Source organism: Diabrotica undecimpunctata, chromosome 8 (genome assembly GCF_040954645.1).
Source record: "Diabrotica undecimpunctata isolate CICGRU chromosome 8, icDiaUnde3, whole genome shotgun sequence".
Classification (NCBI taxonomy): Eukaryota; Metazoa; Arthropoda; class Insecta; order Coleoptera; family Chrysomelidae; genus Diabrotica; species Diabrotica undecimpunctata.
Window position 1 is genome coordinate 27313895 of NC_092810.1, and position 23161 is coordinate 27337055.

At 32.0% G+C, this 23161-nt stretch overlaps 1 protein-coding gene across 1 annotated transcript in view; it reads left to right on the top strand.

Moving 5' to 3' along the window:
• LOC140447327 (para-nitrobenzyl esterase-like) overlaps window positions 1-23161 on the top strand; it is a 47930-nt gene that overhangs the window by 22767 nt on the left and 2002 nt on the right. Inside the window, exons 4-10 of the mRNA XM_072539926.1 lie at window positions 2790-2937; window positions 3654-3839; window positions 9748-9936; window positions 16325-16471; window positions 20345-20517; window positions 20803-20920; window positions 21356-21473. Coding sequence (XP_072396027.1) covers window positions 2790-2937; window positions 3654-3839; window positions 9748-9936; window positions 16325-16471; window positions 20345-20517; window positions 20803-20920; window positions 21356-21473 — 1079 coding nt within the window. The remainder of the gene's footprint in view (window positions 1-2789; window positions 2938-3653; window positions 3840-9747; window positions 9937-16324; window positions 16472-20344; window positions 20518-20802; window positions 20921-21355; window positions 21474-23161) is intronic.

A 23161-nucleotide genomic window follows, 5' to 3' on the forward strand; every position in this document is an offset into this window, starting at 1 on the left:
CTAGTATGGGATTGCGTGTGTTCCCTGAATAAACTAGGAGACCGTAGCAAGGTTACGGTAGCCTGGGTACCGGGGCACGAGGGTCATAAGGGCAATAAAAAAGCAGATAAAATGGCCAAACAAGGCTCATCATTGCCATTTATTGAACCGGAACCCTTCTGCGGAGTTGCTAAATCAGTAACACGAATGGCTACAAGGAAGTAGGTAGCTCACAAATCTCTGAAATGGTGGAGGAATTCACCAGGACAAAGACAGGCGAAAGAGTTCATTACAGAACATTCGCCAAAATTTACGGCAGACCTAATAAGCAAAGACAGGAAAACAGTCAAGGTCATAGTAGGTCTTCTAACAGGGCACTGTAAGCTGAATAGGCACTTGAAGCTGATGGGATTATCAGATGATGACCTGTGGAGATTCTGTCACATCGAAGAAGAAACAGCAGAGCACATTTTATGTCAGTGTGACAGTCTGGCAAATGTGCGGTTCTTTGCATTAGGAGAAGAAAATCCACCGGCAAATAGCTACATGGAAGGTACAGTCTCGAAGCTACTAGACTTTATAAAAAGGGTCATACTAGAGAATGTTATCTAGGACTAGAGGACCACAATAAATCTGAAAAGGTCGCAGTGGAATAGGCCGAAAGGCCACCTCTCTTAATCTAATCTAATCTAAGTACCGATCCCTGAGGCAACTCATGATAAACAACTCTTGGACCGTGTGATACATTTCTATGGTCTATGATCTATATTCGTCGAGAGAAATAAAATTGTAATATATTTAGAGCAGTCATTTCACTCAAACTAATATCAAACATTTTTTGTTTAAGTACATTTAGGCTAACAGAGTCATAAGCCCCTTTTATATCAAGAAATATACAGGCAAGATACTTATTTGAAGAGAACGTTATTTGAATCTCATTAACTAAATGTGTTACTACATCCAACGTACCATATCCCCTCCTAAAACCATACTGAGTAGTAGGTAAGAGAGTATTGTACTCGAGATACTACTCTAGCCTTGTTTTTATCATTCTTTCAAACGTTTTAGTTATACACGATAGTAAGAATATAGGAAGATAGGAAGAAGCTAAGTTTCTATCTTTATTAGGTTTTAATATTAAAGAAATGGTGACTTGTTTAAACTGTTCAATAGGTTTGTTCCAACCCGTCACATTACCGTTTTTGAATGGTTACGAGTATGAGCAGTAACACATTTTTCGTTACTGAGCATACTCGTAACCATTCAAGAACGGTATTTGGGACGGGTTGGAACAAACCTTATATTTTCCGTATAAAATGAAAAAGACAGTCAAGATTTGATTTCACGTACAAAGAGTCTATGTATCTGTTTATACGTATTTCGCCCTAATAGGGCTCATCAGAACAGATATTCATAGGCTTTCTCAACATGAAAAATAAATCTTTTCTGTCTTTAAGAAGCAACAATAAAATGGCTTCGATATGGACGCAATAGCGACATCTGATAATAAATCCGTAAAATAGTTTCGAAACAATTCAGATTTCTTCTTTAATCTGAGCCTTCTAAAAATTGCAAGTCAAGACAGACGTTGATAAAGATGTTAATAGAGACATGGGGAATCTAAAATTTGCTAACATGTCTCCTTAACTAAGAAGAAATCATTAGCGAATTGGTTTTTTGTACTCATACAGAGTAGATCCGAATAAAATGAAAAAGACAGTCAAGATTTGATTTCACGTACAAAGAGTCTATGTATCTGTTTATACGTATTTCGAAACTATTTTACGGATTTATTATCAGATGTCGCTATTGCATCCATATCGAAGCCATTTTATTGTTGCTTCTTAAAGACAGAAAAGATTTATTTTTCACGCTGAGAAAGCCTATGAATAGCTGTTCTGATAAGCCCTATTAGGGCAAAATACGTATAAACAGATTTATAGACTCTTTGTACGTGAAATCAAATCTTGACTGTCTTTTTCATTTTATTCGGATCTACTCTGTATGAGTACAAGAAACCAATTCGCTAAGGATTTCTTCGTAATTGAGGAGACATGTGGTGGAATGCAAATTTTAGATTCCCCATGTCTCTATTAACATCTTTATCAACGTCTGTCTTGCCTATCAAGAAATCTGAATTGTGTTTCGAAACTATTTTACGGATTTCTTATATTTTCCATTTACCCACCAATTGTATATTTTTATTATATATTCGAGAGCAAACTCGGGTAGATTTTTAATAATATTATATGTAATAAAATCACGACCAGGTGCAGTACATCTAGAGCTGTTAATTGTAGCTCTTAGTTCGTTAATGATGAAATGCGTATCCATAGAGAGATTTACAGTATTGAATTTAGATCCTTCAAGGATATTTGGTACAAAGCTAGGTGCTACAATATAACAAATTTGGTTTATTAGTTCATCAGAAATAACTTGTTTTTTGAAAGTTGAATTTTTGTTGTTAGATATTTTTTTATGAAGCTCCATATTTTTGAGATTGGGGTATTTTTATTTAATTTGTTAATAAAATTCTTCCAACATAGCTGCTGCTTTTGCTAGAGCTTAGCTTTGGCTTAAATATGTTTAAATTTGAGATAATTTTCAAAGTTTGTGTTGTTTTTATATAATTGGTCGTAAAAAAACGATGTGTTCCGGCTATTTTGTTTTATCTTTAAAATAAACGAGTTGACAGGGGAGAGGGTAACACTTTGTACTTTCACTGTATAAAGTTTTTGTTACAATCTCTATGTAGTTATAATATAACTACAATCTTAGTAGATTAAGAATATATCCAGAATATTTTTTAGAATGCTACTGATCAAGAGCTATTACCAGTATTTTTCTGGATTCACGGAGGAGGTTTCACCAATGGAGCTGGCAGTTATTACGATCCTAAATTATTGATTGATTATGATATTCTAATTGTAACAATTAACTACAGGCTAGGAGCTTTAGGTAAGCATTAGGGCATTATAAATTAATAACCAAATTATTCGCGATACTACAACTACTTAAGGGGGCATTGTAGGGTAATTTTGTATCAAAAATTTCTATCAATTCATTGAGTCAAGTTAATGAATCATTTAGTAACTCGTTTGGCAGAAGTGTCTATCGTAATTAATTTAAAATGATATTATTTACTATTTTTATTGTGAATTGATATCAATTTTATTTTAAAATACATTTATTTTGCCATTTCGATTTGCACTGCAGAAATAGTTTTTAAAATGTCGAAGTGAAAATCGAGACATCAAAATAAATGCATTTTAAACTAAACATATGTTAAAATTCCACAAGAAAATAGCTACAGTAAAATTGTATGTAAGCAAAAGGTTAATAAAGGCTCTTCGCTTGTTTTGAAAAAAATTTTCATTAGTTCAAGAGCTCGGTAGCAACTATACGCGATTCACGACTGCTGCCTATATCACCAAGATTCATTTTGAACTTTTCCTTTTGAAGTGTACTAACCTGTTGATATAATTTTTGACATCATTAGAGCATTCATTAAGAAATTGATTAAAATTTGCATCATCGCTGCTTGACTTAATTATTTTCTATTCATATTTATAAATCTTATGTAAAATATTAATATTGATCAATAATTTTAAATTTTAGTTTTACTAGACATTGAATGGATTTTAATATAATTCATGTTACATTTTTTATTGCAGGATTTTTGACAACCCTCGATGATAATATTCCCGGAAACTTAGGTCTGAAGGATCAACTTCTTGCTCTTCAATGGGTACACGATAACATTAAGGCCTTTGGAGGCGATCCCAAACAAGTTACAGTGGGTGGTGAAAGTGCTGGAAGCATGTCTGCCGGATTTCATTTGCTTAGCAGATTGGCTCATGGTATGTACATCATTATCTACAGCATACATGAACATCCTTCTATATTATAGCTTAAGACTTAGAAAGTGTGTTCAAAAAGTAGCATACCTTGCTAATATTTGGATTCCCGATGGATTCTCAAGAAAATTTGTGAATAAAACTGATTTTAAATAAAGCAATTAATCTAAATAAGTAACATTAGAATATAAAGAAGGCGGCACTAGCATAGAAGCTGAAGCTGTTTTCACTTGAAGATCCTTTTTGTGTGGGGGATTATTACATTCTTGGTTTGGTTTTATAGTTTCTGGTGTAACGCTCCCTAAGTAGTTTTCACTACTTTTCTGTGTCCATACCATCTAATTCTTCATCCTTTTATTGCTCTAAATATGTTCTTTTGACCCACCCATACTACAAAATAAATTGAAGTTTTTTTTAATGAAATACCCTGTATTTTTTATAATTATTCTATTCTATTATATATATATATATATATATATATATATATATATATATATATATATATATATATATTGTTGTGGTATTCAAAATTGAAGGGTAAAAATATTAAATGTACGATGAAATCAATATTTCAGAGATTGTAAAAAATAAAAAATACTCCGAGCTGCCTGGAATTAACCAAAGGTAATCTTAGTCATAAATAATCTTTTGTAAAAATATAACAAGTGAATAGTGAGGGTACAATAAATAGAAGTTAACGATGGTTTTTCCCCATAAGCCATAAAGTGTTCCGTAAGCCGGATTTGCGCCATGAAAAGGACAATAAAAATAGTTAATAAATAAATGATTGTTCGGAATATGTAATTACCCAGTAGAAATTAAGTGTCCTTGTAGAAATAATATGAATTAGGAAAGTTTGTAGGTATTTCTGATTTTATGTGGGAGTGGTATGCAAATTTCTGATTGGCCGAGAATTTGGAAAGTGGATGTGGGTGTGTATAATGAGAGATTGGATGGATGGATAGAGGAGATGAGAGAGTTAGTTAGTTCCAGTTTCTTAAAGTGAATGGTTGGTTTTCGAGGTGGTATCCAAGGGTAGCAAGTGATAAAGAATAAGTTGTGAGTTGGTGAAGTAATTGTGTCCGACGGTAGCTGATCTGGTACAAATTTGTAAGTAAACTTTTCCTACTTGTATTCTACGTATCGCTGTTAATTTCGGAACGAGAGATTAAGTTTGGCGAGAGGAAAAGAGGCTGGCATCATTGGAAAGGTACGTGCATTCGAAGGAGAGCATTGAAGACACTAAATTGCAATATCTTGTTTAATATTGCCAATTACATAGGAGGCTGCTGAGAACTGATAGTTCATTTTGCATAGAACAAGGAATTGGACAACTCAAGGCAGAGGAAGCGTTTCAACGGGAGAAACATTCATAATATAATAAATTTGAGAATTTTGGGTAAAAAAATTTAATATCATATTAGTAACGTGTGACTAAGTTGTCGATAGTCGAAGGAGATCAAATTTGTTCTGAGAGGGGACACGGAGCTGTGGAGAGAATTGGATAATTCATACAAATTTTTCTTGGTACAATCGTTATATCCAAATTGCATTCGCAAGGACACTGAATATTATTTGATTGGTTTAGGTAGAATAATAAGCTGTATTTTAGATTATAATTGTATTATATTATCCATGCATTATTGAAGGTTCACGTACGTAGAACGAATTTTGTTTGATAAACATTGTATGCTAATAATTTTTGGAGGTATTTTAATCAGTTTATTTTATTACTTTATTTTCATATCTTATTATGTTGTTTTATTCCATTATTCTTTGGACTTAACCGATCAGCTGTAAAGTATAGATATTGAAGCACGAGTAAAACCTGAGATAACAAAATTGAAAGGTGTGATATAAATCAAAAAATTTTAATAAATGTTTAATATATATATTTTGTAAAGTTTTAAAATTAAAATTCTTAATATCACATTAATATATATATATATATATATATATATATATATATATATATATATATATATATATATATATATATATATGTATGCTAGGTTCCTATACAGCCTCTGCCGCTTCTCGCATTTCGAACGCTATCGTTTTCTGTCCATCCATTCATCTTCTTTGATGGCTCTATCTCTAATTATAGGCTGTACATTTTCTTCACAGGCAACTGAAAGCCTTCCTTTTCTTCTTCTTTGTTGTGGTTTGTAATTTAAAGCTTTCTTTGGCCATCTATCTTCATTCATTTGCTTCACGTGACCATACCATACACTAGTTCTTTTCAACTCTGTCTACACTGGACTATACACTATTTGTCCTCCTTCTAATATCTTCATTCCTGATATGATATTTTTTGGATACACCACACGCTCTCCTTAGAAAATCAATTTCTACTACTTCTATTCTTTTTCTATCTTTTCTCGGGATCTACCAAACTTCTGCCCCATAAGTAATAATAGACTCTACCAAGGTTCGACAGATTATCAATTTCGTTTCTTGTCTATTATCTTTAGACCATAGTAAAGAGTTTAGTATGTTTATCGCTTTTTTTCACTGCTGCGTTCTGTTTTCGATGCCTCTTTTGGTTTTTTGTTTCTAATTTCTAACTCTGGATCTTCTTCATCATCTCCTATATTAAGATACTCTGTCTTTGACATATTCGTATTAAGGCTTCATTTTTGAAGTTATACTTCTATACGCGCGCTCCACGTTGAAAATTTGTATGGGAGTGAATCTGTGAAATCATTACTATGTAAAATAATGAGTAAGAGGGAGACAGAAGATATATTTTCTCTCTCTTCCGGTCTCGAATATAAAAATGTTCCTTTTGTATACTTATATAATTTAATATTATATATATATATATATATATATATATATATATATATATATATATATTATATATTATATAAAGATATATATATATATATATATATATATATATATATATATATATATATATATATATATATATAGATAGATATAATATTATATATATAATAAAATATTTAATAATATTATTATTTATGTGATATGTTTTGTATTATTTATTAAATGTTCATAATTAGTCTTTTGTATTTCAAAATAATAATCTCAATAAATCACTGTATGATACAGAACTGTCAATTTTGAAATACATTTGTGTCATGTCCTCGGTAGTATAGTAGTCAGTATCCCCGCCTGTCACGCGGGAGACCGGGGTTCGATTCCCAGTCGGGGAGGACTTTTTTTATTAATATAGAACTAGAACGTAACTAGAAAAGTTATGTATATTATTGTCATTTTTAAATACTTATAAATATTGCATTTTAATTTGTATTCTATTATTATATTAAATTATGTTGCACTGTATTGTAAGGTATTTTTTATGTATATTATTGTCATTTTTAAATACTTATGAATATTGCATTTTAATTTGTATTGTATTATTATATTAATAACAAAATAAACAATGAATTTTACTGCAGAGTATATGTAAAAAAATTTTTGCATTCAACTCCTTTCATACATATATGAAAATAAAAATATACATTTTCATCAAAATATTGATTCAATCCTTCATTTACTATACTCCTATTACAGGTCAAAAGTTGTTTATTAATTATTAGTAAGTTGTTATTAATTCTGTTTCTCTTTCTGCTATGTCTTACCTATAGCATTACATATGTAATGATTGTGCAGATTGACTCCCAAATAAATTTGTAACGGCGAATGTGTGCATAGAAGTGTAACTTCCAGAGAAATCAATGTTCAATAGAATTGGTATCAGCTCGACGGTAAAAATTCGACAATTTTTTTAATCCAAGTTGTCTATCGACAAAAATCAAGATGCGTTTTAAATGCAAAAAGAGCTTTCGTATGCAGTTTTTGTATTTTGCCGAGAATAAACTCAGTTTTTATAAAGGTGTTAAATAAATAACTTTCACTTTCATTGACCAGCCATAGTAAAATTTCCATTTTTAGAAATTAATATTTAAAACTTATGACATAACATTTCAATTTTGAGTTGTGGCAGCAAACATGAGGTATTTGACATACGAATAAAAAGCGCAGAATTTAAATGTTTTACATTACAAACGATCACACGTCACGGAAAATGCATTTAAAAAGACGGTTTTGGGTGTAGTTTATAGTAAATGTTTGAGAAAGTATGTAGTATTTATTTTTATATTTTACATTTTTTTACTGTCTTTTACTGTACTATTCTTGAACACAGTTAGTCTTAGTTCAAAGAATTTGACTCCTTTTGTTATTTTTGGAAAGTATCAAAGCGCCCTACAATAGAGTTAATTTATGGGATGCACTTGCACCACGAACTATTGACCACCCTTTAGAAGTTGTAGGTGCACATTTTTATCCTTAAAAATGCGAAACACTTCGTACCAGGACAGCGTACAGTTAGTACGGGACGTCCCTTCTTTTTGCGCCTAGGATGGCGTCGCGACGTGGTACCAACGCTAATTCACTGACTACGAATACTTCAATATTTCACAAGGTGAGTTTATGTTCTTTGTACAGTGAACAGTAATGAGTTCTTCTTAGTCGTTAACCTGATGCAGGTATCGTGATATCATGAAGCTATCAGCTAAATTTCCCAATGTTCCTCCACGTTTTTCTATCTTCTGCCATTCTAGCACATTCTGACAATGGAGCGCCAATGGTAGCAACAATATGGTCCGTGTATCATGTGGGAGATCTACCTCTATTTCTTTTGCCTTCTACTTTTCCCTGGATGGTAAGTTTTTCAAGACCATTTCTTTGAAGCACATGTCCAAAATAGCTTATTATTTGTTCTGATAATTGTTAGTCTTTTCTTTATGTTTAGCTGGTCCAGTATGGATTCATTTGTTCTTCTGGTCACCCATGGTATTCTCAGCATTCGTCTTCAGCAGTACATCTCAAATACATCTATGTTCTTTTTGTCTTTCTCAGTAAGGGTCTAACATTCCGATGCATAAGTAAAAACTGGAAAAACTAGACTTCTTACTAGTCTCATTTTTGTATCGGTAGTTATTTCATGGCTTTTCCAAATTTTTGGTAATTTTTTCATATTAATGTTTGCCATAGTAATGGGTTAAAGCTAGTTAATTCTCGTAATTTATTCACAATTGAATATTTGCTATTTTCGCTACTTTTATTTACAGTCATATTGCATTTTTTCTTCATTATTATTATAATATGATTTAACCAGCGACCTCTTAAGTTTTATACAAAACAGTAGAAGTTTGATATTTTTAAAAAACCTACTAGTGTAAAAAAAGCTTTAAACGTTTTAGATTGTTTGTTTGTGAAAGTTTAAATCCAGCGTTTTTAAGTATATTTCAAATGCCTCACATTTGTTGCCAAAACTCAAAACTAAAATTTCATGCTAAAGGTTTTAGAAGTTAGGCTCTAGAAATCGAACTGTCATAGTGGTTAATAAAAGAAAGGAATATATTATATTGATCTAATGATAATCATAAAAAATGGCTAAAATCGCGCCACGTTTATTTATTTAACACCTTTCTAATATCTGAGTTTATTTGCGGCAAAATACAAAAATTGCATACAAAATCTAAACTCTTTATCTTTAAAACATATGTTGATTTTGTCGATAGGACACTTGAATCAGAAGATATCGAATTTTTACCATTGAGCTGATACAAATTTTATTGAACATTGATTTCGCGTGCGTGACTGACATTCAAAATCGACAGTCGCTTCAAACGTTATTTTTGAGAGAACGGTTCATTCTACACAAAAAGTACTAATTAACATTTTTGTTTAAAATGATCGAAGTTACATTTTTTAATTAAAAAATTTTTTTGTACGGCGTAAAGATTCTTAGTAAATCGATTATTTTTCATTTTAACCCCCCTACGAAGGTAGTAACCCACCTAAAAAGGTGAAAGTTTCGTCTCTGACGACTGGAGTAATACATTTTTTTATGATATAAATTTTTTGCTTGTAGGTTTATATAGTGGAATCATCCAACAAAGTGGCTCGCCATTAAGTTCGGCTTTCTTTCCATCAAAAAATCGTGAGCAGGCATTTGAGTTTGGAAAAGGAATAAATAGTTCATTTACTTCTAGTAAATCAAGTGATTTATTGAAACTGTTACAAGAAGCGTCGGTGTCAGATATACTCAATCAGCAGGCAAGTACTAGAATTTATTCATGTTTATCTGTGTATTTATTAGAACGGTCTCTCCAGAAACGACATCAGGAATAGTCGTTGGGTAGAAAAAAGTCAAAATTCAACATATCAAACTTTCTTTTAGTTCACGGACATAAGAAAATGATTAAATTTTCATTAAAATTTGTAATCATTTTTATATACGTCTGTGTCTGGTCAACAATTTATTTGATTGTTCTTTTTATATAATTCACCTCACCTTTATAATATACTTATGCGGCTGTTCTATATTTTATTTATTTGTTCTTTTTATTGGTTTCAAGTATCAAGTATCGTGTACATCGTTTTCGTATGCGTTAATCTTCTGTGAACGTCTTTATTCATTGTATGGTGAGCCCTTAAAGTTTACGACTGATGTGATATAGTCTTAAACACACCCTAATAAAGTCCAAACCAAACCCTTCTTTCAGTGCAATATTAATTTTGACATTATATGGGATTTTAAAAATGTCGCATATCATTGCATTACATTTTAGTTGCAATTTGGAATAAACACAAATCAATAGTGTTTATTGTATTTATAAAAAGCTCTGTTTTCTGATTTGTATAGTTGTATATATTGGAAGTTTCGGGAACTAAAAGGGATTATGCAGTAGTGATTTTTTTTTATAATGGAATATACGATTGGACAGATTGTCTAGGTACTTTAAAGAAAATAATTTTTAATGTTCGATCATACAACAATCGCATATTTAAAGAAAATGTGTAGCAATATATAATCCTTACCACCTTGCTGGGAGACAGTTGTATCAATATATAATTGCTTATATGGGGTTGAAATGGGGAACTGAACAATTACTCAGCTGGAGATAGGGTCAGTAAAAAACGTTTGTGAACGCCTACTCGTTTATTGATTGAAGAGCTAGGTCGTGGATAAAGGTTTCTTTATTTGAGAGACTGGAGAAACTAACTACAAAAAAAGAAATAAAAAATACGTACAGAGATTTCCTGGGCAACAATACACCAAAAGATTCCTAAACTATTTAAAATGGAGGCCATTTAAAAAAGAGGCTGGTTAGAAAGAAAGGCTTTACTTTCCTAAAAAATTTTAAGGGCGAAAATCTAAAATCTTAAAAACTATTTTGCTTCACTAGCTGATAAATTCCTCAAAATCAGTTATTAAGAAAGTTTGTTACCTTGGAATTTTGTATAAAAATAAACACACTGTCCCACACAAACTTCAAATAATCTGGTTTGACCCATGGAGACACAAAATGGACAAATCTTTTTCAGGTCAAACATCGAATTGGGTTTTAGGTTATCTTGGATGATAATAAAATGTATTCTTCAAAACTCTGCTAGTTAATTTTCACTTAAAACTAAATGGACTTCTTAAAACCATGGACACGCTGTTTTTCAAATCCCCATTGACTACAGCATCCAACAAAACGGTGATTAACTAACTCACTAAACAAAGACTGCCGAAAGCATTTTGAGATTAGATTCACCTCCTTCTAACTCATGGAATTAAACAAAAATTTTGCCGGTTTTTTTTGAAAATATCTGCCGAAAAAGATCTTTCCCATTTCGAACTCAATCTGCTGTTTCTCGATCCTTCCGACGTTTCTCTGTTAGCCCCCTCTTTATCTCCCCGTCCAGCTTCTAATTGCCAGCCAATCGGGACTCTTCCTACGCTTTTGATTCGATAATGGACTTTAAGAGTGCTGGGCTTTTAAAATTGTAGGAATTTGTTTATATAAAACGCAAATATTATCTACGCAGTTAATATTTTCTTAGATGTCTCGCTTAAAAACCTGGGTAAATAAAATTTCTGAGTATTATTATATACTAGCCAGTGGCGTATCAAATAAATTTTTATACGTTAAACATTCAACAACGATATAAGTTATAAGGAAATTTTTATGCTACAAATGTTTATTACATATAGAACATTCATAGCAGTAATATTTTATGATATTTCTTCAATATCATTCCTCACTTTACATTTACAATCCGATTCAGAGTCCGATTAATTAAAATCAATGATTACAGGGGATATGCAGCTGGCGTCAATTATTTTTGCTGTCTCCCAGTATATTTTCTGCTTGCTTTACATATTTCTTCCACTTTTCTGGTATACCTGAACTTAAATTTAACCACAATTATTATATAATTATTCTCTAAGAATTTTAGTACTCTTAAATTCTGTTGTAATACTTCTTTCCAAATATTTATTACAGTATTTTCCTTTTACAGTATCTGCAGAAGTTATTTTAGCATCATAATATTTTTTTGACTCAGATCAAAAATTCTCGATTGGGTTAAACTGGCAATAATATGGAGGTAATGTCAATGGAGGTAATGGCAATGATATGGAGGTCTCGATGACCATGTTGAAGTATCAGTATATCTATTTTCTAAAATAAAACAAATATATAACCCTATTTATTAAACATGTCTTAATATAATACTTGAAAACTTTATCTGGTAAATTTTTCTTTACAATCTCCAATAATTCGAATTAAATCATTGGTTAAAAAATCTACATGCCTCTCTTTTAACCTTTCTATGAAAGAGTGTTTGAATTTGGTATTGTTTCCACTAAACTGTTTGATTCACAATTTGCAGTATATCTGGTAAATTCATAATATCAGAAAGTGAATCTCAAGGAACAATTATTTCAAAGATGCAATAAGCTGTCATTAATAAAATTTTCCACAGCAAATGTTCCTTAAAGGCAGTAAAACTTGAATTGTTATCATAAATATAAACTTCTATAAATTGAACTAAGTACTTGTCTTAAAAATCAAATTAATATTTGAATACAAACCTTCACTAAACATTCTATATACACGAGTTCTCACGATATGTTTACATTATTGGTTAATGTAGGTCCAAGATTAGCACATACTGAATTACTCTATGCCACATAATAGCTACCATTTATTTGAATACCTGACCTTGAATACCAACACTGACTGACAGATAGAGAGGTTACCTAATATACTGTAATGCTTACTTTAATTCTACCCTGACACAAGGAATTTATATCGTTTATTTATTTAACTGTACAAATATATTTATTAGAATTATAATTGCCTTTATATATAGTTCACCTGTATCTTCTAGACTCCAGTGGAAATCTCGCGACGTCGGAATATCTCTATAAACCTTCTGAGGATTACCTATAGATAAATTCACATTCAGATGGCAGCGTTCCAGAGATAGGCCTGTACTTTCTATATGCCAGAAATAACTACATTGTTGTCAGTTTTTAATCGTACCTACAATCGTACGTTATGGGCCGGCTCCTATAAAAGAATTATAATTTCGGAAATATTTATGAATGTGAAACGGAAAAATACTACATTTTTTTAATTATATAATTTTTCTGTTGGTATTTTAAAAATAGAAAGTTATATTTCGGAAATCTGGTCTTTTCGGAATTATATCTTCTGTTCAAAATTGTTTACAATTCGTGGAAATGAAATAATTATTTGTATAATCAGTTTTTGATCTTAATGTCCTTTTAATGACACACTTTCTCTACCTGCATTTACAGTTACAGACATTAAAAAATAATTTAGAATTAAAAAAATATACCTATTTATAAATTCAAAATTATTATCTAATGCCAGCAATTATAAATTCAGGTAAATACTTGAGAGTCATTAAAAGAATTTTCAGTTGATATCAGACGTTTGTGTCGTGTCAGTGTCAAAATGGCCGCGAGTGTAATAAAATTCAAAAACGGTAATTTGTTAAATAGTGAATGCAAAAAAATAGTGGTAAATGTTTTTAACTATTTATCAAACAGTAATAATGATAAAAGTGTATCAACAATAGTGCGGGAAGTTTCTGCTATGACTGGAGTCTCTGAGCGAACGATATTTTGATATAGAAGTGAAAGTAAAAATGGTCCGCTCGTAACTCCTATAAGAAAAAAAAGAACCGGTTATTTGAATAGTCGTGAGAATAGATATGATGAAGCAACTCGGTCTAGAATAAGACAAGTAGTGCACGGTTTTTTTATGGACAATATTCCTCCAACCTTTGACGTAGTACTAGAAAAAATTAAGCAAATGGAGCATCTTCCGAATTTTTCCAAGAGTACGTTGAGAAGACTATTGCACGACATGGGTTTTATATATGGCAAACAAGGTAGAAATTCAATATTAATAGAAAAACAAGAAATAGTCGCTTGGAGGCGTCACTATCTCCGGGAAATAAAGAAACTGAGGAACGAAGGAGCCAATATCATTTATATGGACGAATCATGGGTTAATACTGGAATAACCAATGGGCAAGTATGGCAAGATACAACAATAAAAAATAGCCGACAGGCTTTCGTAAATGGACTTACCACAGGTTTAAAAACTCCGACCGGAAAAGGACCAAGATTTGTTTTAGTCCATGCAGGAAAACAAGACGGATTTGTTGAAGGTGCTGACATCACTTTTCTTGCCAAAAAAGGTGCTGAAGATTACCATGAAGAGATGGACGGAGATCTATTTGAAAAATGGTTTGAAGAGATGTTAATACCGAATCTCCCAAAAAATAAAATGAATGTCATTATCTTGGACAATGCATCTTATCACTCTAGGAAATTAAATTTTCCCCAACAATATTGGGTGAAACGTCAAATTAAGGAGTGGCTCTATGAAAAGGACATTTATTTTGAAGAAGATTACTTAAAAAATGAACTTCTGGAAACTGCTAATGTATTTAAAAATATTTATGACAAATACAAAATTGATTGTATTGGTGAAAAATACAGGAATCACAGTGACGAACAATGCCGTGTAGATGTACATATCTTAAGACTTCCGCCTTATCACTGTGAACTGAACCCAATAGAAATGGTGTGGAGTGAAGTGAAACGGTACGTGTCCTCTAAGAATTCAAGTTTCAAACAAAACGACGTTAAAACATTGATTTATGAAGGTTATGATAAAGTACAGAACAATGGACATTGGAAAAATTACGTCAACCATGTTATAAAATTGGAGAATAATTTTTGGACAGTAGACAACATTCAAGATGACATTGAACCTATTAGAATTTCATTAAACGATGACTCTGAAGATGAACTAGATTATGAAAATGAAGATGATTGAAAATTGTTTTTCGGGGGTATTCTTTTCTCAGTAAAGGTAATAAAATATTTAGTTGATCTGGTTGAAATGTAGCACACTTAAATAACTCATTAATCGACATAATTTCAAGTAGTTATATTAGACGTCATTATGCAAAAAATAAAGTTATGAACATTTAATAAATTAGTGCACAATTGAGGCCCCTAGAACACAAGGGGTGTAAGTGCCAAAAACAAAGTTTTGAAAAATCTTTGTTCAAAGTTCGATATAAATTTAAAAACCTAGGTAGCACTTTTTCAGTTTTCAGCATGTTTTCAATGACATGTAATTTTTGATGGTGTTATTGTTGTTAATGTAGAAAGTTTGAAGCCAAAATTACGTGCCTGTTGTTAGATATCAGTTGCTAAGTGATAAGCAACTGCACTTACACCCTTGTGTTCTAGGGGCCTCAATTAGGGGTTTTTTGCAATTATCTCAGTCATTTGTTTATGTATTTTAATTTACAAACTAAAAAATTAAAAAACTGTTTAAGATCTGCAACATTTATTTGAAACATTTTTCCCTAAAATGCACGAGGAACAAAATAGGCAAAAAAATGATTTTTTCCAAACTTCATCTTTCTTTAAAAAATAAACAAAGCAAAATTGGCTGTAATTCTTCAAGGAATTATCATCAGTTATCCCTTATCTACCATTTAGAACATTAAAAAACCTGTAGAATATTTTTCATATTTTTTTCCCTATTAACTGCGGTATTATGTATAAAAGCATTTTAGGAATTATTACCATTTATTTCATTAACGAATTTTCTATTAACAACTTTAGCTTACCTAAACATATCTTAGTTTACCGTGAGTTTGGCCCTGCTTATTTTACAAAAGTAGCAAAACTTACAATGGCAGTAGAATTGGCAACGCTGTTATCCTATATCCGTACACTGCCATCTCAACGTGACTTTATAGTAAATTCGATAAGGGGCGTAGCAAGGCTGGCGTAACAATACTTTTTTGCTATTTCTGAAGTTAACTTACTTCTTTTAGTTTTTAATGTTTTTAATGATTTTGCTGATTATTCTAGGGTATTCTATTTTTTTCTGTCAAAAGCATTTCATAAATATATATTTAACTATATTACTATGTTTAGAGATGCACAATGATGTCGATTTTCTATTATTGTCAATGGAGCTAGCGACGAAGCAATACTATTCTGTTAAGTCAGAAGTTTAATAATTCTAGTTATATAATAAAAAATGTTAAAGAATATTCAATAAACAACGCAACTCAATTTTTAAGCAACCGCTTACATATTTTTCAGGCAGTTACTCCATCTATTCCAGTTTTGGAAGAAGAATTCAACGATAAAGCTTTTGTTAGTGGACCAATGCACAGGGCCATTCTCAATGGCGAATTTAACTTTGTTCCTGTCTTTATAGGCATTAATTCTGAGGAATCTTTGTTGTTTGTGGGTAAGTTGTTACAAATGCGTACCAAAAAAAAAATAATAAAAAAACGGCTTTAAGAGATTCTTCAGACAGTTGACTGAATTTATGTTTTTATTTGTAGTTTTGATTTTTCCAATAAACTTTAATGCCTAAAATTACTCTGGCAGTAATTATTTCTATATAACATTGATGCTATTACGATTATTATGATTATGATTAAGTCCGCCCTTATTTCTATATTAAAAATCAGCGTTACAGAGTGTCAACTTGTCAAGACCATGGAATAATCATAACAATCGGCCAGTTATTATGATCAGACTTATTCATTCATGGTGGCTAAAATAATAACAATATTATTTTAAAATAAACAATTAATTTACTGAAGATTTACTCGAAACATAAAATGATTCAAACGCAGATATTTTTCTAGACAAGCAGAACATGAGATTTATTTTTTCGTCCAAAAACGGAGTTTTTGGACGAGGTTCGAAAAAACGTTGCGGATGGATCCTTTCAAGGAAATTGAAGGAAGCACGTGAGCTTTCTCGAGTAATGTTGTTATCATAGAACGTTAAAGCTTTTTCAACCGCTAATTTATATTTCCATTTTTAAATTAGTGTGTTACCTGGCAAGCCCTAGTGCTATACTCCAATAAAGAAATAATTAAATGAGTCATACGAGTGATATCGTAAGTTAGTGTATAATTTAGCAGCCTTTATGAGCTTTTTGCTTTTTTCAGTTTCTAGTAAAATTTTTCTCGTCTCTATTGGCTTACTTAGATCTTGTAGTTCTTGAAGTTCTTTGTTCATAGTGTTTCTCTTCTTTCTGCGGTGGATTTTCTTTCTTCCTTGTGTAGTTATTTACATTCCTCCTCTGCTTGTCGGGTTCTGTACCCCTGTTGCATCATTAAATATGCTCTGTTTTTTCTCTCTATTATAATCTGATATTCTTCGTGAAAACAGTAATTCGTTCCTGTTCTTTTTTGTTTACCTGTTATGCCTAGTAATTTTTCAGCTGCTTCTATCATAATGTTTCTGCAGCCTTCTCACTTATCATTTATGTTTTTAGTTTTAGTCTGTTTTCTAGTTTGATATTTATATTTTGTTTATATTTTTTATATTTATTTGTATTTTTAAGTTCTTCTACATTATATCGTTCATGTTTAGAACCTATTTCTCTTTTTAAACGTTTAAAATTCTATCCATTACACTACTTTTGATCCAGTAGTGATCAGAATTCGTATTTGCTCCTCTTCTGGCGCGAACGTTTAATATATTGGATTGTTGTCTTGAGTCTATAATAGAATGATCTATTATATTTACTGTAAGTCTGTTCTATAGTTTTTGTTCGAAAAACGTCCTTTTCTTTGCGCAAATGCAGTCCATCTTCATGGAAACGCGATAATACCGCGCGCACTTTTGAATCCAAGTCTATTTCTGAACTACCGACTAAAATGTCATCGTAATAAGGTAGTACACCAGGAATACCCGTTAATCTAGTGTCTATAAATTTTTGAAAAATTTGTGGAGCCACTGATATACCAAACTGTAAACGATTACATTTAAAAGCCCCTTTATGTGTAATTATGGTTTCTGCTTGAGCAGCTTCGCGGTTGACACTTAACTGCAGATACGCTTGCGCCATGTCCAGTTTTTACCTCCCACAAGTGTGGATAAGATACCCTGTACCGATGGCACTGAATAAGGTTCCAGATTTAACGCTAAATTCAATGTGGATTTGTAGTCACCACAAACTCTAACCTCCCTGTCTTCTTTGCAAACAGTCACAATTGGAGTGCACCATTTTGGGTGCGTAATCGGCTCTAAAACCCCTTGCGCAATAAGCCTGTCTAGTTCAACTTCGATTTTGTCTTTTAGCGCGAACGGAACTTTACGAGCTTTACGCATAACCGGCTTTACATTTTTGTCCAACGAAAAACTTACTGGGGGACCTCGGTAAGATCCCAAATCTGTATTAAATACATTTGGGTATTCTTCTGAATAATTAATCATTGATAAAATTTGACTTACGCCAGCTATGGTTAAACCTAAACTATCAAACCAGTTTCTGCCGAGTAGACTGGCGCGATTGCCTTCCGTGACTATGAGAAGAAGTGTCGCTGATCTTTGACCTCTCTTTACGTCCACTTGACACTTACCCAGTGTGGATATCACTGTGTTTTGATAGTCTAGTAAAATAACACTGGATTTATCTATTTTAGGTCGATTTTCACTAAAGATTTTATGGTAGGTTAATTTGCCTAACCCGAGTCAACCTCCATTTTCACTTATTGGTCATTCGGTAGCACATCTACTAAATATTTACCCGTAATGCTATCAGACGTCACGTTATTTAACGAAAATTCATAGTCACTACTTTAATAAAAACACTCTGAGTGTTCCCCGAAACTGGCTCGGTATTGGACGTAGATTCCACGGTATTCTGATGTACTTTGCGTTTGTGATTTTGGTTCTTCTTTTTAGCAAAACAAGCTATTTCGATATGTCCAACTTTTCTGCAATATATACACGTAGATTTAATGTATTCACAAGTTTCAGGAGAATGTTGCCTTTCGAAATTAGCTAATTGTTGTTTGAACTGGCCCAGTTGATTTTTACGAAAACTTAGCGCGTTTACATCTGCGCTCGACTCACTTTCTCGTAGCAGCGCTAAACTTTCCGCGGCCACCTCGTGTGCAAGGTACATGTCTTGCGCGAATTTTTGCTGTAGCGATTCGTCGGTAATACTACAAACGAGTCGGTAACGTAGGATTATGTCAAGGCTAGTTCCGAAACAACAGGGTTCTGCCAATTTTCGTAATTCTTTCAGATACACAGATATTGTTTCACCAGTCTGTCGATTTCGACGATAGAATTTAAACCTGCACACAATTTCCAACGTTTTTCTTAACTCAACTATGATTTGATCATATGTTTTATCAGATACTTTGGACGGCGCGACCAAAGATCTAATAATCTCGCACGTATATGGACCGCATAAACTTAAAAATGTAGCTTTTTTCTTATCAGGGTCCGTAATGTTATTTGCCGTAAAGAAAAAATTCTATACGCTCGACGTATGATTCCCAACCTTTGGAGTCACCCACGTTAAACTGTTCGTTTTACCACCAATTTGTTTTATTTATTACCGGGACGAATTATGCACTTAAACTGGCACACACACACACGGATCCCATTATCGTCGCCAAATAAAATACACATTAATTAAACGATCCTCCCGTCTGTCTCGTCCCGTGTTTCTTCCCAGCTGCCTGTGACGTAACTGCACTGTACGGTTGCCAATACATCACACTCGATGTATAACTTCTTCCAAATAAACACGTTTTGACATGTTTTTAAAAGATATTATGTACATACAAACCAAATAAGCTACTGAGGTGGCTAGCACTCTTTCTATTGGCAGGCTAAATAATTGAATATCGTTCTGAAATAAAAAGATTATACTAATTTGAATATTTTACATCTTTAAGTATATAATCGACTTCTGCAAATCCGCTTAGTCTACACATTATTAATGTGAATAAAAACTTAGTTTATAAACTAGATCTAATGTATTATTTTTATTATTATAAGCAGAAATATAATATTCTATTTCTACAATGTAAAGTGACCAGCAAGGAAACATATTCTCTTATACACCGCTAATTATCGAATTCCAAATTTCCGAGAATGCATGATAGACACGTGATTTCGGCTACTTTTGACCACTTTCGACGCGTGATTTGTGATTTATAGTTTTATTTAATATTTGCCAGACTATACTAATTAATAAAAATTAAGTTCGACGTTGATCAGACATGTATTTACAACAAAAAATTAATAAACATTTCAATTTATATAGTTATTAGCAATCAGTCTTTTTATATCAACTTTTTAGATGTTAGCAGTGACGATTTTAAAGAAAAATGTAAATATTTTGACGACAATCCAAAGGAAATTGTTTCTGCATCTTTCAATGTAGATGAAAATGTTAGAGAATATGTTGGAAAAGCATTAAAGAGGCTCTATACCAATTCATCGTTTTTGGAAGATCCTCTTGCTTATATAAAAGTAAGTAACCTTTATGATAAACTCTTTTTCTTCTTATATCAGACTTTTTAATTTTTATTTTTTTATTAAAACCATTTTTATTATATAGTCCAGGGCTTCCCAAATTCCCAGTCTCGACGTCCTGGGGGGTCGCGTGTCATCTAGATGTAAAGTTATGACGTTTTAAATAAAAATGGCGCACTTTTTACGCCTTAGCATTACTTAAGGGTAAAAACGTATTAGTAGTGCTATGACTTTTATACGATCTACAACTAAATGATCTAATGATCAATTTATTTGCTTCAGTATAACAGCGACGAAGTTTTTGGACGATCGACAGCACGTCAAGCAGAAGCTGCCTCCCGATATGTTCCTGTATATATGTATCAATTGTCTTGGTATAACAAAAGTAATCCCCTTCCAGGTAATATTGCTTTTATTTTTGTTTTATAGCTTCTGCTTCTTAGAATTGTAGTTTTTACTACATAAATTTTTGGCAAAAAAATAGAAATTGTAAAATAAATTGTTTATTTAAAATATCGATTTCTAAATCATGAGTCGCGTGTAAAATGAAATTTTCAAATTAGACAAACTGTTCTTTTCATCCATTAAAACAAACAGGAAGTATAGATAACTGTATCGTACCATATATTGATGATTTTTGTTAATTTATAAGTCATTAAATCAGTGTCACTACAATCATGCAAAAAATATTAGCCATAACCTAAAATAATCGCAAAAATAACCTCTTACGCAGTGTTGCCAAATTAATTAGTATTTTAACAATTTGAGATTTGTTTTCAACTTTAATTGTATTAAGAAACTTCTTAGATTACAATTTTGATAATAAATGTTTTAGGTGTTGAACATGCAGCCGATTTATATTATATGTGGAACGTAACATTCGACTCCACTACCCACAATGATGCTCTTCGCAAACCTATACTTAAATGGTGGACTAATTTCATTAAATATCAGTAAGTTTCATTTTTACATTGTTTCGGCAAAGCTTTTTTAATTATACTTGTATATTATATACGTTTAGAGGTTATGCAACCTACTACACAGTCTCTAACACTGTAAGGACGTTGTTACTTTGGCGAGGTCTAGAAAAAGTTCAGCCTTCTGTTTCATAAAAGTTATTCTCTAAATTACTAAACTGGACTAACAAAACTGTTGAAAAACTAATCTAATCAATCAGAATCAATCAGAAAGCTCGTGGACGATGCTCTTCTCTGGTTTAAGCAGTGATCTCACAGAATGTGGAGTAGCGTTTTTCATGGGCGAAGTGAAATAAAAGATACATAATAGAAAAAGACAAAATATAAAGACGGGAACCAACACAATGTGGAATAGCGTATCTCTTCTCAATATTTGTGGTTTACGATCCCTGTGATAGGGAAAAACTGTGTATTTATGGTCGGTGCGTGCTATCCCGTTGTTTTTCGGTAAATTGACTCCGGTTCAAAAGAATCGGAAGCTGATGCACCGCATGTGCAATCCTTCAGGTACAGTCTACATAATACATTTTATTAAGACTCAATGCAAAGTTTATAAATGTTTCACTTAGCTTGTACCAAAATACTCTTAGGATTGTCTTTTGATATTGGGTTTATGCACGCGTGTTTTTCTCTTTTTCTATGACTGATAATCTCCAGAAAACTTCCACGAAACCAAATCTCAATTAGTAAATCCATCAAAATTCCAGTTTCCAAAATACTCCATAGAATGGCAGATCGAAGTATAATAATTCCACACGTAAAAAAACTCTAAAAATTTAATAGTTTTAGCAAAAATTTAGACATATATGATAGTTAAAAGTTAAAAGAACTATCAAAAAAACACACCAAGCAACAGTTTTTGATTCCCGCAAAAAGGACAGGCGTTATAGCCCTTTATTACAACGTGCATGGAATGTGGAATTTATTGAAAAATAATATGAAACATATTAAGTAATAATAAATAATGAAAGTAACTAAGCCAAGACTAATTAATCTGCTATAGGATAATAATAACAGCAAACACATTACATTTCTTGAAATTAGAGAAAATGATAACTAAAAATGTACTAACTTCCACTAAACTGAAGGGTTTTCCTCGCAAAGCCTAAAGTCGGATTTCACTATAAAATATACAGAGCAATAAAAATCAATCTGCTTCTGATGTTTCTCGTCTAAGTCATCCAGTGGCATTTGAATTAATAAATTCAATTTAAGTATATAAGGCACAACTCCTAAAAAATAACTATCAGACTCGGAATTATCATCACTGAAATCACTACTACTGTCTTCCTGAAGATTAATTATGTTATGATCAAAAACTAAATCTAAAACAGGTTCCTACTCCCTAAAAAACTGTTCGAAACGTTTAGCATGTTCACATCGTTTTTTCCACTCTTCATTTGGAAATGAAGTCGTTTTCTCAAAAACGATCCATGGAACTAAATTTAAAGTCAACATTTTTCCCAGCCACGTATTTCTTAAGAAATGCCCACACTAATTCTATGTGATTGAGATCTGGATAGTACTGAGGCAGCCTTAATACCAAATGACCACTATTACCCATTATTCTGTCAATTTCATACTTACATCGACTTTTAAAATACCTTCTGAAAAGGGCAGATTCTGTTGTCTTAGCCACTCTTTCAATATATTTTTCGTTGAAC